The sequence below is a fragment of the Oncorhynchus gorbuscha genome, linkage group LG02 (genome assembly GCF_021184085.1).
Source record: "Oncorhynchus gorbuscha isolate QuinsamMale2020 ecotype Even-year linkage group LG02, OgorEven_v1.0, whole genome shotgun sequence".
NCBI classification, from domain to species: domain Eukaryota; kingdom Metazoa; phylum Chordata; class Actinopteri; order Salmoniformes; family Salmonidae; genus Oncorhynchus; species Oncorhynchus gorbuscha.
The window spans coordinates 9,442,898-9,455,634 of record NC_060174.1 but is presented as its reverse complement, the minus strand read 5'-3'; the positions used below and the strand labels follow the sequence as shown (position 1 = coordinate 9,455,634).

The following is a 12,737-nucleotide window of genomic DNA, read 5'->3' as shown; positions in this document are numbered from 1 at the left end:
CATTTGACTTTAGGGGCGGCAGGCAGGTAGACTTGTGGTTAGAGGGGGGCGGCAGGTAGCCTAGTGGTTAGAGGGGGCGGCAGGTAGCCTAGTGGTTAGAGGGGGCGGCAGGTAGCCTAGTGGTTAGAGGGGGCGGCAGGTAGCCTAGTGGTTAGAGGGGGGCGGCAGGTAGCCTAGTGGTTAGAGGGGGCGGCAGGTAGCCTAGTGGTTAGAGGGGGCGGCAGGTAGCCTAGTGGTTAGAGGGGGCGGCAGGTGGCCTAGTGGTTAGAGGGGGCGGCAGGTGGCCTAGTGGTTAGAGGGGGCGGCAGGTGGCCTAGTGGTTAGAGGGGGCGGCAGGTGGCCTAGTGGTTAGAGGGGGCGGCAGGTGGCCTAGTGGTTAGAGGGGGCGGCAGGTGGCCTAGTGGTTAGAGGGGGCGGCAGGTGGCCTAGTGGTTAGAGGGGGCGGCAGGTGGCCTAGTGGTTAGAGGGGGCGGCAGGTGGCCTAGTGGTTAGAGGGGGCGGCAGGTGGCCTAGTGGTTAGAGGGGGCGGCAGGTGGCCTAGTGGTTAGAGGGGGCGGCAGGTGGCCTAGTGGTTAGAGGGGGGCGGCAGGTGGCCTAGTGGTTAGAGGGGGGCGGCAGGTGGCCTAATAAATATGTAAACTTGATTTTTCACGAAATTAAAACTACATTTAAAAAAAAGCAGAGAATTATGGTACATTGGTCTCACTCTTTTCCACCCCCCCTTATTTATTCTCTCTCTGGGTGCATTTGTTTTAGTTCGCCCCACTGCCTGAGGTGATCTGAGATGTCACTTTCAGACCAATGGAATGGGCAAGCTAAAACAAATGCACTCTTTTGGTCTCTCATTGGTTGATCCAGATGCACCACATACAGATAATGACCATGGCGTAGCAGGAGATGAGGAGGAGGTAGATACGGAAGAGCAGGAAGTCCAGCACGTAGCCTACGTGGCACCACTGTTCCTGAAGCACGCCCTCCTTCTGCATCGACGTTAGGTGGGCACGCAAGTCACTCAGGTCCTGGCAGATCTGACGCAGCTCAGGCACAGAGGACACCACCCCAGGACCTAAAAACAACAAAGGGATGAACACAGATGCTTAGCCTATGGTGCTGAAACATTGCTATTGGTCAGCAAGACTGGATGCTCAATACGCAGTTGATCATGTTTGAGCTGGCACATGTTCACAATAACATATTACCTACAGGGTTAAGCATATTACCTAAGAAAGTGTTAAGCTTTCTGGTAATATGCTATTTTCTTATATAGAAGGGATTGGGGCAGTTCCCTGGTAACCCAGTCAATTTAAATTCCGGAAATTATTTAAATTGTGAACTTTTTAAATTGACTTGAAGGTTGAAATGGAAATTATCCCAAACTATTACTTTATAACAGTTTCATGTCTGCTAATCAAATCTACCCGCGAATGGCTCCTCACCAATGGTGCTTGTAGTGTGCTGGGCAGGGATGTGCACAGGGTTGGCTGGTGCAAGGACCCAGGGAGGGCTTCTGGGGTTTGGTCTGTCTGTCTTGTCATCCTGGGTGGATCCTCTGGAGGCTGAGGGTTGAACAAGCTCCTCGGGCCACTGGTAGCAGATCACACGGGCGATGTGCTTCAGGATGACCACACGGACCCAGTGGGGCACCTCGCGGTACTTCTTGGAGTTGGAATGGAGCACATTAGTGATGACGACTGTCTCCAACAGGCTGATGACCATGAGAGCCAGACACACTGAAAAGTAAATTCCTGAGAGGGGGGGGGGGGATAGCAGGGACACTACAGGGTTAGGTGGGTTAAATTCTCTTCCAATTTAGGAGATGAGATTAATTGAGATGTGCCATTTATTTTCAGAGGACTTCGGGTTCACTCCCAGAAGTACCTGGAGTGCAATGGCATTGCCCCCAATTAGTAGGGAGGGACACCACAGGAGGATGGTGGCACTTTAATTGGGGAGGACAGGCTTGTGGTAATGGCTGGAGTGGAATAGGTGGAATGGTAGCCAACACATGGTTTCCAGGTGTTTGATGTCATTCCATTGACTCCGTTCCAGCAGTTATTATGAGCCATCCTCCCTTCAACAGCCTCCAGTGTGGGACACAGTGTTTTGTTTATTTTGTTGCTCCGTGTCTAACCCACAACACTTATCATAGACCTCAGTGCTCCGTGTCTAACCCACAACACTGATCATAGACCTCAGTGCTCCGTGTCTAACCCACAACACTGATCATAGACCTCAGTGCTCCGTGTCTAACCCACAACACTGATCATAGACCTCAGTGCTCCGTGTCTAACCCACAACACTGATCATAGACCTCAGTGCTCCGTGTCTAACCCACAACACTGATCATAGACCTCAGTGCTCCGTGTCTAACCCACAACACTGATCATAGACCTCAGTGCTCCGTGTCTAACCCACAACACTGATCATAGACCTCAGTGCTCCGTGTCTAACCCACAACACTGATCATAGACCTCAGTGCTCCGTGTCTAACCCACAACACTGATCATAGACCTCAGTGCTCCGTGTCTAACCCACAACACTTATCATAGACCTCAGTGCTCCGTGTCTAACCCACAACACTTATCATAGACCTCAGTGCTCCGTGTCTAACCCACAACACTGATCATAGACCTCAGTGCTCCGTGTCTAACCCACAACACTGATCATAGACCTCAGTGCTCCGTGTCTAACCCACAAAACTGATCATAGACCTCAGTGCTCCGTGTCTAACCCACAACACTGATCATAGACCTCAGTGCTCCATGTCTAACCCACAACACTGATCATAGACCTCAGTGCTCTATGTCTAACCCACAACACTGATCATAGACCTCAGTGCTCCATGTCTAACCCACAACACTGATCATAGACCTCAGTGCTCCGTGTCTAACCCACAACACTGATCATAGACCTCAGTGCTCCGTGTCTAACCCACAACACTTATCATAGACCTCAGTGCTCCGTGTCTAACAGGTAGACCAGGGGCCGTATCATAGCGTATCCACAAAGCGTCTCGAAGTATACATTTGGTCGTAAGTGCTGATAATAGAGACATTTTACTCCTACTGTAGAAAAGGCAGTACTACTCCTCTCCTCTCGACGTAACTTCCCCTCACAGTCTCTTCAGTTTCCCTTAAATCCCGTTAGTTTGGCTGCTCGGCCTACCTTAGTTATTCCTCACCTATTATAGCCCTGCCATTCCTAACCAATCAGAGCGCTTGGAAATGCTCATCTGGACACGAACACCTGCCTACTCAGGTCAGAGTGTTATCGTCGTCGGGAAGGGAGAAGATGCACATTTCTGAAGACGTTTTTTTAAAATTGTCAACAGTAACACCAATTTCTGAATGTCACGGTGCATCAATGTAAGTTGCAGGAAAGTTTTATTGGGCTTTGTACATACTGTGTAATGACCTATCATTACTTCATGTTACTTTGATAGCTTTCAGACATATATTCTACTGTTATGGTTGTTTACTATTCTTTAATGTTAAGAGTTGCCAATGCTGCGTTAACAAATTGTTTATCATATGTTCCTATTATTCCTTACTGTCAGAAGTGTTATTATTGCATTGGTTGCACAAATACTTTTGCAGAAGTTGAATTGCTGTATTGGTAAACATAGTCTTTTTGCATGCACACGCCACCGCAGCGTTTTCCATAGTGGCCTTTATTAAGGTGTTTTATTGTGCTGCCATGGGGCGAGCTTCTAGAGTCATCCCAGAGTCATCCCAGAGTCATCCCACAGTCATCCCACAGTCATCCCAGACGGTTCTTGGAGCTTGCTCATGAACAGAGTAATTTGCGACTCTGTGGCTCCAGGGCAGATCTGATAAGATCTCAGCCTGGCAGATTCTCACACAAGGCTGGAGAGAGATGGTGTCATAAATCTTGATCCTTTGTCAATACAAGTAATTCGTTTCTCTCTCTCCAAGAAGTGAATGTTTAAGTATATGTTTATATTGATGCTGTGTTTATAGACAAGTTGTAAGTGTAATGCCATTTGCCATTTATTTCACTTTCGGAGGTGCATTTATCAAACCTATCGCGGAGAAAAAAGTGTTTTGTTAGGAGCTCTCCTCAAACAATAGCATGGCATTTTTTTTGCAGTAATAGCTACTGTAAATTGGACATTGCAGTTATATTAACAAGAATTTAAGTTTTCAGCCGATATAAGACAGTTATATGTACCGACATCTGTTTTTTTCTCTAAAATCTGCCATCCTGACACAAGGTGTTGCATGATTTACAACTGTCCTGTTGACTGGACGACGATCCCCTTAAAATCTCTTTGGGGTAGGGGGCAGTATTTTGACATCCGGATGAAAAGCGTGTCCACAGTAAACGGCCTTTTACTCAGGCCCGGAAGCTAGGATAGGCATATAATTGGTAGATTTGGATAGAAAACACTCTAAAACTGTTAAAGTAATGTCTGTGAGTATAACAGAACTGATATGGCAGGCAAAACCCCAAAGACAAACCATCCCAAAAAAAAACATTTTCAGCCTACCACTGTTTTCAATGGCTGTCACTTTTATTATAAGGCGAAAACCTCCCAGATTGCAGTTCCTAGGGCTTCCACTAGATGTCAACAGTCTTTAGAAAGAGTTTCAGGCTGGTATTTGGAAAAATGAGCCAGAAGTTGTAGTTATTCTAGGTGGCTCCCATTTTGGCTGTAGTGTTTCCATGCGCGTGGAGGAAAGCACGTTCTTTGTTATTTATCTCCGGTAATGAACATACTATTCTCCGTCTTAAATTTGATCATTTAGTTATGTATTAGGGTACCTAAGCTTTGGTTATAAACCTTGTTGACTTGTTTGGATACGTTTATTGGTAACGTTTGGGATTAATTTTGTATGCATTTTGAAGGAGGGAAACCGGTGGATTATTTACTGAAGCGAGCCAGCTAAACGGAGTTTTTATTGATATAAAAAAGGACTTTATCGAACAAAAGGACTATTTGTGACGTATCTGGGACCTTTTGGAGTGCCAACAGAAGAAGATCTTCAAAGGTAAGGAATTTATTATATCGCTATTTCTGACTTTCGTGTCGCACCTGCCTGGTTGAATTTTTTTTTGTTCATGGTTCTGTATACGGGGTGCTGTACTCGGATAATCGCATGGTGTGCTTTCGCCGTAAAGCCTTTGAAATATGACACAGTGGCTGAATTAACAAGAAGTTAAGCTTTATTACACGTGTATTTTCATGAATGTTAAATATTTATATTTCTGTAGTTTGAATTTGGCGCTCTGTGATTTCACCGGATGTTGTCGAGGTGGGTCGCTAGCGGAAACGCCTGCGCTAGAAATGTTAAGAAGCGTGGTTGAGCGGGTCATGTTTCAGAGGACGCATGACTCCACCATCGCCTCTCCCGAGCCCATTGGGGAGTTGCAGCGATGAGACAATATTTAAAACTGGGGAATAAAAGGGGGTACAAAAAAAAGGTTGATAAATATCCTGGCTGATGAGACAGTGGAATGCGCAGTCAGATGGAACTGAGTAAATAGGCATTTTAACGTAATGAATGTGGTTTTAATCAATCAGCACTCAGGATTAGACCCGCCTGTTGTATAAATATGTATATTGCATACTTATAGTGGGTGAGGGTATTCACAGCCAACCACTCAGAAGGGTGAGGGCAACCAGCCAAATGTGTTTACATGGTCTTTCTAGCTGGATTTAGCTAGAAGAAAGAAAAAAAAAAAAAAAACAGTTTTTGACATGGTCTGTCATTTCTCCGGATTTAGTGACCAATAGTTTTTTACATGGTACTTCAAGCCGGATTTAGTGACCAATAATTTTTACACTGACACTTATGGGTTAAAACCAAAGCTATGCATGAAACCTATTTAGTCAGAAGAGTTCCACCTTGTCGACAGATATTTAGGATACCTCACGAGCTGTCCAAACCAGTTAAGACTTGATTATAGAATGAGCAAGCGGTTGCTGCGCCAAAGACAGGCTATTGCTTTGGAGTTGTTGAAAGAATGCATTGATATTGCTATATGATCAATCCATAAATAACCTAGACACATCCATCAGTAACTTTTGCGCTTTTTACAACGATTTCACAAGGTCTAATTTACATGATATGCCTAAATACTTATAACCACGAGGCTAATAAATAATAAAATATTTGTTTTTCGATTATTTCATTAACCTATATCATGTTATTTCAAGTTTCCCGTTGGGAGCGCATCCCAACGCGATTTAGAGTTGTTGAACGGGAGTGATAAGTGTTTTGATTAACGGTAGTTTAATTTGATCAATCTTCTGTTGTTTTGGGGCATGCATATAAATTGGGCTATTGAAACGATTTATAGTTTTTTTTTTAACCAATTCTGGTATTTTGAATAATGTGATAGAATCTTACAGCATGATTCCGGTTGAACGCGGATTTTTTTTACAATCCTACCGTTGTGTCAATACACTCGTCACTCGATCCCGTTTAACAAGGTTATGCATGCCAACATAATAGTCAAGAATTAAGAGTAGGCAAAATGATCTTGTCAGTGAAAGTTGTAGGAATTAAACTTTTTACCATTGCAACATTACATGTTCGAGGTATTTCAGCGCGCTGAAAACCTCTATAATTCTTGACCAGCAAAGCCACAGTGCACTACTTATGTGATTTAAAAAAACGAAAGCTATTTGAGTGATTACCAGCATTTGTAACTTGAGTCTGTACAAAACAGTTAATCTGATATACAAATAGTTGCTTGTTTTTCAGTTTCTTGAAATACTTTGCAAATGTAATTTATTTCAATGTGAATTAATTAATTCCTTTTACATTTTAGCACACGTACTTATTCAGAGAAACTTACAATACTGAGTGCATACATTTTCGTACTGGTCCCCCGTGGGAATCGAACCCACAACCCTAGCATCTTTGTGTGCACTTATGAACAGGACGCTGACCTATGAGGGGGGTGCCGTTGGCCGTGCTGGGCAGCAGGTCGTTCATGATGAGCAGGAAGACGGTGTAGCCCAAAATTAGGGTCATCTTGAAGGAGGCGCGGTCCACGCTGTGAGGGGGCAGGTAGAAGGAGAGGATGTCGATGAGCATGAGGAAGGAACTGGGGATGAGCAGGTTGACCACGTAGAGCACTGGCCTGCGCTTTATCACCACCTGGTGGTGAGATGAAGCAAGTACAGCAGATGTATTAGGAGACATATTGGAGAGCAGAGAGACAGCAGATACAGTGAGTATTTTTACTGTACCACAACCTCTGTTGGTGCTTATAGAAAAAAAGTCTAACCCATGAAAAGTGCATGTATTCCTGTCTTAGCAGGTCTCTCTCTCCCTCCCCATCTCCCCGTCTCCCTGTCTATCTCTCTCACCCAGAAAGTGATGATGTCCCATTCGTCGATGCCAAACTTGAGGACAGACGCCTCTCCATAGATGTTGACCAGCTCCCACTCCCCACTAGCCTCCAGGTACTGTTTCGAGTTCCCCGACATCTCCTCAAAGGACAGGGCTGGAGTCAACCTCACATCCTTTACTAATGGGGAGAGGGGGGGGGGGGGGGTGTCATTCCTTTTCCATTGCCAAAGTAGGCTTTGGCAATATGTACGATAATTGAGAGAGAAAAGGGTTTATATATATATTTGGATATTAGTAGCTGGGGGGATATTAGTAGCCGGGGTATTATAGGATATTTGTAGCTGGGGGTAGTGACTCCACTAGTACTGAGATGCAGTGTCTTAGACTGCTGTGATACAGCCCTGGAATGGAACCAGGGTCTGTAGTACTGAGATGCAGTGTCTTATAGACCGCTGTACCACTGCGCTGTAGGAACATCTGCTCTTTCCTTGACGTAGACTGACCTATTATCCCTTATTGATGTCACTTGTTAAATCCATTTCAATCAGTGTAGATGTCGGGGAAGAGACCAGTTAATGTCATAAGGTGAATGCACCAATTTGTAAGTCGCTCTGGATAAGAGCGTCTGCTAAATTACTTAAATGTAAATGTAAAAGAAGGATCATTGAGGCATGGATTGTGTATGTGTGCCATTCAGAGGGTGAATGGGCAATATAAAAGATTTAAGTGCCCTTGAACTGGGTATGGTAGTAGGTGCCAGGCGCACTGGTTTGTGTCAAGAACCGCAATGATGCTGGGTTTTTCACACTGAATAGATTCCTGTGTGTATCAAGATTGGTCCACCACCCAGGGGACATCCAGACAACTTGGTACAACTGTTGGAAGCATTGGAGTCAACATGGGCCAGCATCCCTGGGGAACGCTTTTGACACCTTGTAGAGTCCATGTCCCAATGAATTGATGCTGTTCTGAGGGCAAAATGGGGTGCAACTCAATATTAGAAAGTTGTTCGTAATGTTTTGTTCACTCAGTGTAGTTAATTACTGGTGTGCTTGCAGTAGCCTATCATAGTGTGGTCAGGCTACTGCATGGACACCAGTAACTATCATAGTGGAGTTAGGCTACCGCATGCACACCAGTAACTATCATAGTGGAGTTAGGCTACTGCATGGACACCAGTAACTATCATAGTGGAGTTAGGCTACTGCATGGACACCAGTAACTATCATAGTGGAGTTAGGCTAATGCATGGACACCAGTAACTATCATAGTGGAGTTAGGTTACTGCATGGACACCAGTAACTATCATAGTGGAGTTAGGCTACTGCATGGACACCAGTAACTATCATAGTGGAGTTAGGCTACCGCATGCACACCAGTAACTATCATAGTGGAGTTAGGCTACCGCACTATGATAGCACACCAGTAACTAACTCCACTGTGGTAGTTACAGTAAAGCCTAACTCCACTATGGTAGTTACTGGTGTCCATGCAGTAGCCTAACGCCACTATGATAGTTACTGGTGTCCATGCAGTAGCCTAACCACTATGATAGTTACTGGTGTCCATGATAGTTACTGGTGTCCATGCAGTAGCCTAACTCCACTATGATAGTTACTGGTGTCCATGCAGTAACCTAACTCCACTATGATAGTTACTGGTGTCCATGCAGTAGCCTAACTCCACTATGATAGTTACTGGTGTCCATGCAGTAGCCTAACGCCACTATGATAGTTACTGGTGTCCATGCAGTAGCCTAACGCCACTATGATAGTTACTGGTGTCCATGCAGTAGCCTAACGCCACTATGATAGTTACTGGTGTCCATGCAGTAACCTAACTCCACTCTGGTGTCCATGCAGTAGCCTAACTCCACTATGATAGTTACTGGTGTCCATGCAGTAGCCTAACTCCACTATGATAGTTACTGGTGTCCATGCAGTAGCCTAACGCCACTATGATAGTTACTGGTGTCCATGCAGTAGCCTAACTCCACTATGATAGTTACTGGTGTGCATGCAGTAGCCTATCACAGTAGAGTTAGTTACTGGTGTGCATGTAGGAGCCGAAGGTAAAGGAGCAGTTCTGCACATCGAAGGGGAAGCTGAAGATTTCCAGGTTGCAGGCGCTGACGAGGCGCAGCATCCTGTCCCAGCGGATGTGTCCTGTGTGGTTGACGTAGACGTAGGGGCATTGCTGTGACACGTCGTCGTCCACACTGAGAGACAGAGAGGGAGGCAAAGATGCATCAAAAATACCCTAAAGACCAATGTATCAACATAAAATTAACTCTAGCAAAGATTGTGTTTAGTTATAATACATGAAATTGGTATTTTAAATGTACAAAAAATACATTTGCATGTAGCCCTTTTACAACAGTGTTTTCAGTAAAGGTTACAGAACCTTTTGACTTGCTATGACTGTGACAGATGGTTGTTAATCTAGTTGAATGCAGAGTGTCTGCAGAAGTGACTAAAATGTAAAAAAAAATTTTTTTTTTTTAAATGAACACTTGCAAAAGTACACTGGATATTATTTGAATGAGCTAGACCCCCTAATTTAGCCTTGTTAATTATTTATTTTTTGGGACTTCTGATACCGATGCCGAACATTTGGGGTGAGAGGGGGGCACAAAATTGTGAACTGCTATAAAAAAAAATCTAATATGAAAGTTTTTTTTGCAATTTGCCAATAGAAAATACAGCTCTCTAAAGTATTTTGGAACAATATACACTACAGTTCAAAAGTTTTAGGTCACTTAGAAATGTCCTTGTTTTTGAAAGAAAAGCAACATTTTTTGTCCATTAAAATAACATAAAATTGATCAGAAATACAGTGTAGACATTGTTAATGTTGTAAATGACTGTTGTAGCTGGAAACGGCTGATTTTTAATGGAATATCTACATAGGTGTACAGAGGCCCATTATCAGTAACCATCACTCCTGTGTTCCAATGGCACATTGTATTAGCTAATCCAAGTTTATCATTTTAAAAGCCTAATTGATAATTAGAAAACACTTTTGCAATTACATTAGCACAGCTGAAAACTGTTGTCCTGATTAAAGAAGCAATAAAACTGTCCTTCTTTAGACTAGTTGAGTATCTGGAGCATCAGCATTTGTGGATTCGATTACAGGCTCAAAATGGCCAGAAACAACAAAGTTTCTTCTGAAACTCATCAGTCTATTGTTGGTCTGAGAAATGAAGGCTATTCCATGAGAGAAATTGCCAAGAAACTGAAGTTCTGGTACAACACTGTGTACTACTCCCTTCACAGAACAGTGCAAATTGGCTCTAACCAGAATAGAAAGAGGAGTGGGAGGACCCGGTGCACAACTGAACAAGAGGACAATTACATTAGAGTGTCTAGTTTGAGAAACAGATGCATCACAAGACCTCAACTGGCAGCTTCATTAAATAGTACCCGCAAAACACCAGTCTCAACGTCAACAGTGAAGCACATGTGATAGAGGAGAGAAGGACATGTGACAGAGGAGAGAAGGTCATGTGATAGATGAGAAGGTCATGTGATAGATGAGAAGGTCATGTGATAGATGAGAAGGTCATGTGATAGATGAGAGAAGGTCATGTGATAGATGAGAGAAGGAACAGTGATAGAGGAGAGAAGATCATGTGATAGATGAGAGAATGAACAGTGATAGATGAGAGAAGGAACAGTGATAGAGGAGAGAAGGACATGTGATAGAGGATATAAGAACACCAGTCTCAACGTCAACAGTGAAGGACATGTGATAGAGGAGAGAAGAACATGTGATAGAAGAGAGAAGGTCATGTGATAGAGAAGAGAAGGAACAGTGATAGAGGAGAGAAGGTCATGTGATAGATGAGAGAAGGAACAGTGATAGAGGAGAGAAGGACATGTGATAGATGAGAGAAGGTCATGTGATAGAGGATATAAGAACACCAGTCTCAACGTCAACAGTGAAGGACATGTGATAGAGGAGAGAAGGACATGTGATAGAGGAGAGAAGGTCATGTGATAGATGAGAGAAGGAACAGTGATAGAGGAGAGAAGGTCATATGATAGAGGAGAGAAGGTCATGTGATAGAGGAGAGAAGGAACAGTGATAGAGGAGAGTTGGTTGACCCCAAGTTTTATACAGGACATGAAGATAGGCGTATAGATGAGTAAAACAAAGTGAGTTTTTTTCGGACACTCACAACTCATACACGATGATGTCAGGCACCCAGAGCTCTTTGACTGGCAGAGAAATCCTGGTGACGCCGCCACAAGCATCAGAGTCCCAAACCAGGAACTGATGGTGCCAGTACTAAAAAGGACCCAGTAAAGAATTAGGCTTAGGGAAGCTTATACCACTACAAACTATTGGCAAAATAAAATAGGAAGATCTCTTGACATTCACCAATCTCAACCACAGGAAGGTAGTGAGGATCTGGGTCTTCTCATTCTGAAATAAGACCAAGCAAGAAAGTGGATAATTGTTAGTAACGAATGAATTGAATGAATGGACCCTATGCAAAGAGGAACATTGTGGCCTTACACCGTTCAACACTCACCACGCCCAGGACAGCATACAGGGTGAAGGAGATGTTTGTTATGGTGGGATTGCTCAGGTTGACTGCCGGTCTGAAGGATATGCGGTCAAACACAGTCTGCATCGACTCGTAGGTTGGACCGCTGTGGCCCTCTTTACAGGTCAAATCGCACTGGCATAAATATACTTCATGGCATAGAGGAGATACAGAGAGAGAGAGAGTGAGAGCGGCCGAGAGCAAAAGGAAAGAGAAAAAGAGAAAACTAAAAAAAGAGACAGAAAAGAGAGATGGTAGAAGGAGCCCATCCATAGGATTAAATGCTATAGTATCAATGGAACTAAATCAATAAGGACAAGGTTATTCATAAGTAGGGGACATTAGCAACCTCCAAACTTTCAAAACTGCCCAAACTCATATAATGCAACATGGTATACTACATTGTGTCAAGTTGGTCAAACCTCACCATTCAGCTAAAACTGTAGGCTACCATACATACCTACATTATTTGTCAAAAGTGATAATTCTCAGTAATTTAAAACATTCAATTTCTCAAAAAGTCGTCATTCACGTTTGTAATAAGGTATTTTTAGAGGGACATTTAGAAAAAGAAATGTAACCAACAAACATTACTCTGAACAAAACATTATACCTTAAAACAAACCAGAAGGACAAATGAAAAAGACATTAGTCACAGGGATAGAGGGAACCAATGTTAAACAGGTCACTTTTATGTAAATGCGTAGATGTGGAACATCTAAACTTACACTGAGTGGACAAAACAGGAAGAACACCTTCCTAATATTGAGTTGCACCCCGCCTTTTCCCATCAGAACAGCCTCAATTCGTTGGGACATGGACTCTACAAGGTGTCGAAAGCATTCCACAGGGATGCT

At 43.6% G+C, this 12,737-nt stretch overlaps 1 protein-coding gene across 1 annotated transcript; it reads right to left on the bottom strand.

Moving 5' to 3' along the window:
• Positions 1–559: 559 nt before the first annotated feature.
• Positions 560–12,074, bottom strand: LOC123995590 (5-hydroxytryptamine receptor 3A-like). The gene is made up of 8 exons (XM_046299220.1): positions 11,866–12,074; positions 11,712–11,756; positions 11,509–11,618; positions 9,374–9,543; positions 7,343–7,503; positions 6,920–7,130; positions 1,437–1,745; positions 560–1,066 (listed from the first exon to the last, which is right to left on the bottom strand). Exons 1-8 carry the CDS (start codon positions 11,965–11,967, stop codon positions 843–845), a joined length of 1,332 nt encoding a protein of 443 aa, XP_046155176.1. The 5' UTR covers positions 11,968–12,074; the 3' UTR covers positions 560–842.
• Between the last annotated feature and the right edge of the window lie 663 nt (positions 12,075–12,737).